At 28.1% G+C, this 4,055-nt stretch overlaps 2 protein-coding genes across 2 annotated transcripts in view; one reads left to right on the top strand and one right to left on the bottom strand.

The window, feature by feature from the left end:
* Positions 1-4,055, bottom strand: part of LOC100572033 — a 424,551-nt gene that overhangs the window by 57,861 nt on the left and 362,635 nt on the right. The gene's annotated exons all lie outside the window — the stretch shown is intronic.
* The window catches only part of LOC115033837 (nose resistant to fluoxetine protein 6-like), an 8,610-nt gene continuing 5,945 nt past the window's right edge, over positions 1,391-4,055 (top strand). Inside the window, exon 1 of the mRNA XM_029488197.1 lies at positions 1,391-1,609. Within this exon, the coding sequence (XP_029344057.1) occupies positions 1,445-1,609 (165 nt within the window). The 5' untranslated portion in view covers positions 1,391-1,444. The remainder of the gene's footprint in view (positions 1,610-4,055) is intronic.

The following is a 4,055-nucleotide window of genomic DNA, read 5'->3' as shown; positions in this document are numbered from 1 at the left end:
TTTCGTTTTTGTCAAAAATTGGTTTTGCGTCAAAAAAAAAAAAAAAAAAAAAAACACACATCATTGTAAAATCAATACATTCATCACTTCGTTCAAAATCTAAAAGTAAAGTAAATAATTCACTGTACTTTTGATAACAATCGGGAGAAATTAATATAAAACCACAGTGGGAAAAGGGGGAATATTTACGCAACGCGCCTTTGGACAAAATCCATTTTATATTATGTAACTATTCGTTCAGGAATAAGTTAATACCCAATAGTAGAACTTTAATATTTCACCAAAAATGGTTTATCATTGAATTCAAATAATATAACATATCCATTACAATGACATGCTCAACAACTACTACACAGCAAAGTGGCACCCTCTACTTCATAATTTTTAAAATTATTTTGTGTCTTTTTACCTCATTATTCATCTTTAGAGTTTTCTTATTTAAAATGTTCCAAACATACATGTTATTAATTTTAGAACACCTGTTGTGTGCGTTATGTCTGTCCATCTGTTAGTTACCAATACATAGTTACGATTGTTGATATTACCTAAGATATTTATTAATAGTCTATAGTTAGTAGTTACTATACCTACATAGCTATAACTTTTTTTTTTAATATTTTACAATGGATCATATTATATAACTTTTATAATATGCTGTTATAGCCAGTATTGAAAAAGATCAATATTTGAATATCAAATATACCTACCTATAGATTTATAAATAAAAGATTTATTGTATTAACACATTGTTATCTACAACACTATAATAATAATTACCTTTCTATGTATTATTTCATACTGTTTATATGTAAAAAGCCGATTGGCGTTTATATCAATAAATAAATAATATTCAATAAAGAAAAAAAAATGGACAAGGTGTCGTTATCTGCTGTACAGTTGGTTACAAGTGGGTCACTGGTGTTAAATTTGAATTTAATGATATACCTAATATAATTGTATACGAGAATCGATTCTGAGCAAATACGTTTAGACAGCCTATGATATTACTGAGAATAATATTTGATTATGATGATGAGTATACTTATAATAAACTTATAAATTTATTTTTATGTAAGAATATTGTTGATACTTATGATTACGGATACCAATAATAATTTTTTAAACACATGGAACACGACAAAAACATTATTGTCGAGGAATACCTATAGTTTTGTAAATAGTTGGATTGGGCAGCAATGTATCATATTTCAGATCCTCAATTAAAGATCGAACAAAAAAAAAAACAACGATGTTCTTGCATGGTGCACCTATTATATAATATTATTATAGCACGCAAACTCATAAGTCACGACTCATGTTACACGTAAAATCGTAGAGGAGTCTCATATTTTTATGTGTGTCGGGTTGAACCATTGTCTTTTTTTCAGTGGCCGAGTCCTGGAACCGATATCCGACCGGCATACTAGCGGGCAACCAATATCACATGGGAATTTACGACGAATGCGTGGACGTGCGTCATCCGGTGATAGGACAGTATTGCTTGTCTGAAATAAATCTAAGTTCGTTGACGGGCAAAGACTACAGTTTCAACAGAACGGACGATCCAGACGATTTTGGGAATAATAATGCCTGGAAAACAATACTCGGGGTACGCGAATTCGAATACCTACTTACTATTAAATGTTCTTTTTTTTACATAAATATGTCTGGGGGTTATTCTATAATTTTGTGCGACACGGAGAGCGTTACCGTTATGTCAATGTGTTGAGGCTTCAGGGAGCCTAAAATATTATTTAATTTTTCTTACCGATTACTTATATTTAATTTAATATTAGGTTACCATAGAAACCTCATTATACTTTTTTTGATTCTGAGCGTACCAATGAATATATTAAATTTACAAAACATACCATGTACCGATGTATGTACATTGTACATACAGTGTGGATACTCCTTGATTTTTTCAAAAATATAAGTACCGTTATAAACACACACACATGATACATTAATAATATTATATAATTCCTACATCTCCCTAAATAATATACTGCTTGGCCTTTCAAATTGTTTCTAAAGAAATTGCTGTTCTAAGTATAGGTTCTAGTAAGGTGGTAGTCATAGCCATTATTACAATAAACGTTAAAACCAAAGTATACATTATAATAATAGATAATATTATTTGGTATACGTATAAAAATGTCTACAGGTTCTGAATTCTAAAAAGTTTAGCTTAACAGTTACTGAATATGAAAAAAATGGCTTAATTATTTTTATTTTAAGTTACGATACCTAGACTAAAAAAAAAACCCGTGGCCATCCTTTATTTAAATTGAATATGATATAGTGATGTTCAGTACTTATGTAGACAGCGGCGCAACCAGGATTTATTCAAGGTGGGGAGGGGGTCCAAAAAAATGTATTCAACTACAGTTTGTCTGTCCTTTTCCTGAGTATATACATACATTTCATTTCTTAACAAACACAATTTGCCGGGATTAAGGCCAATAAAAAAAAGGTGGGTAAGTGGATGTCGCTCTGCTGTACTGTAGGTTACAAGTGGGTCACTATATAATGGTTAGTATTCAATTTGTATTCAATGATATAATATCACTGTATAAGAAAAACGATTCTGAGTGGAGACGGTATGACAGTGTAGGTATAAGATATTATGTACTTATCTATGGTATTAAAAAAAAATTGACCAATAACAGGTATATATAATAAATTCCAAATTAATCATATCACAATATCCGTTAGGTACTTATAACGCGTTATACATCAACAATAAACCGTGATACTATCATAGATATATGTATAATAGTATACTTATAAGTTTCAAGTACCCACGAGTAATATTATACAATCACTGTGATTTATGATTTATGATGAATTATTTTTTAAAAGTTAATTAGTGTAACAATTTTCATATTATTAATATTTAATTACAACTATACTATTATACTTATTGGTAGTATGGTGTACCTACTTTTCATTAAAAAAATTAAAATATAATAAATAATTTTCAAAAATTAACATTAATATTATTTTGTTTTATATCATGATTTTAAGCAACATATATTATGTTAATAGTCTTTCTAAAAAATTAGGTGCCTACTACCTACATTCATTGATTATTTATATTTATATATTTATTATATTTATATATTCCTTGATAATTATTTGTATCTATAAATAAAACTTGTAAAATCGACTTCTTATAATAATAATAATTATTAATATGGACATTTTGCTTATCGTCAAAATATTATTAGGAAATATAATATTTTATTTTTAGGATATATAATACATAATATAAAAATATTATTATTGTTAACGCCTGAAAATTATAGAATAAATATTAAGAATTACCTAAGTTAAATTGTATCTAATATAGGTTAGGTACCTATATTACCGATCTACCTACCTACATATTTAAACTTTGAACATAGATTTGTTTTTTGATTTAATTTTTCTTAAATCTCTAATTGATTTTTAATTTTTTCAATAATATTTAATATGTACAGTTTATACCTGTACTGTAAGTATATATTTGTAATTAAATATTATTAATGTGATATTTACACTAATTATAACGTTTAAAAAAATATTTGCTTAATCATTTTTATGACGTATTTGTAAGTAATAAAAACTAATATTGTTGTTCGGGGATATTTATTTTGATTACCATAGATATAGTATACTGTTATTGTGAAAAATTAAACTTGAGTAAAAAAATATTTTTTTTTGTATCACTTTTTATATTTTTACGTGAATATATATGGGGGTGTGGGGGCATCGCCCCCACCGGTTACTTTTTATGCAATATCAGGTGGGGGCTACAGCCCCCCCAAAATTTTAGCCCTAGTTGCGCCACTGGGCTCTAGGTTGTTCGAATTGATGAAAGTCCAGATTAAACAAAATAACCAAAATACTTGTATGTATTATAGATTTAAGAACATGTATTATGTAATTAAGAGGACGTGATACCCGCATAATATGTTGTCTCCGTCTTACAAGTGAGTAACATAGCAAATTTTATGCTCAGAAGAACACGTGTAGCTCCGCTAGTTTAAAAATTAGAGCGAATTGACCTC

This window comes from Acyrthosiphon pisum, chromosome X, assembly GCF_005508785.2.
Source record: "Acyrthosiphon pisum isolate AL4f chromosome X, pea_aphid_22Mar2018_4r6ur, whole genome shotgun sequence".
NCBI lineage: Eukaryota > Metazoa > Arthropoda > Insecta > Hemiptera > Aphididae > Acyrthosiphon > Acyrthosiphon pisum.
The sequence above is the reverse complement of the archived record's forward strand: the minus strand, read 5'-3'. Positions and strand labels throughout refer to the sequence as shown.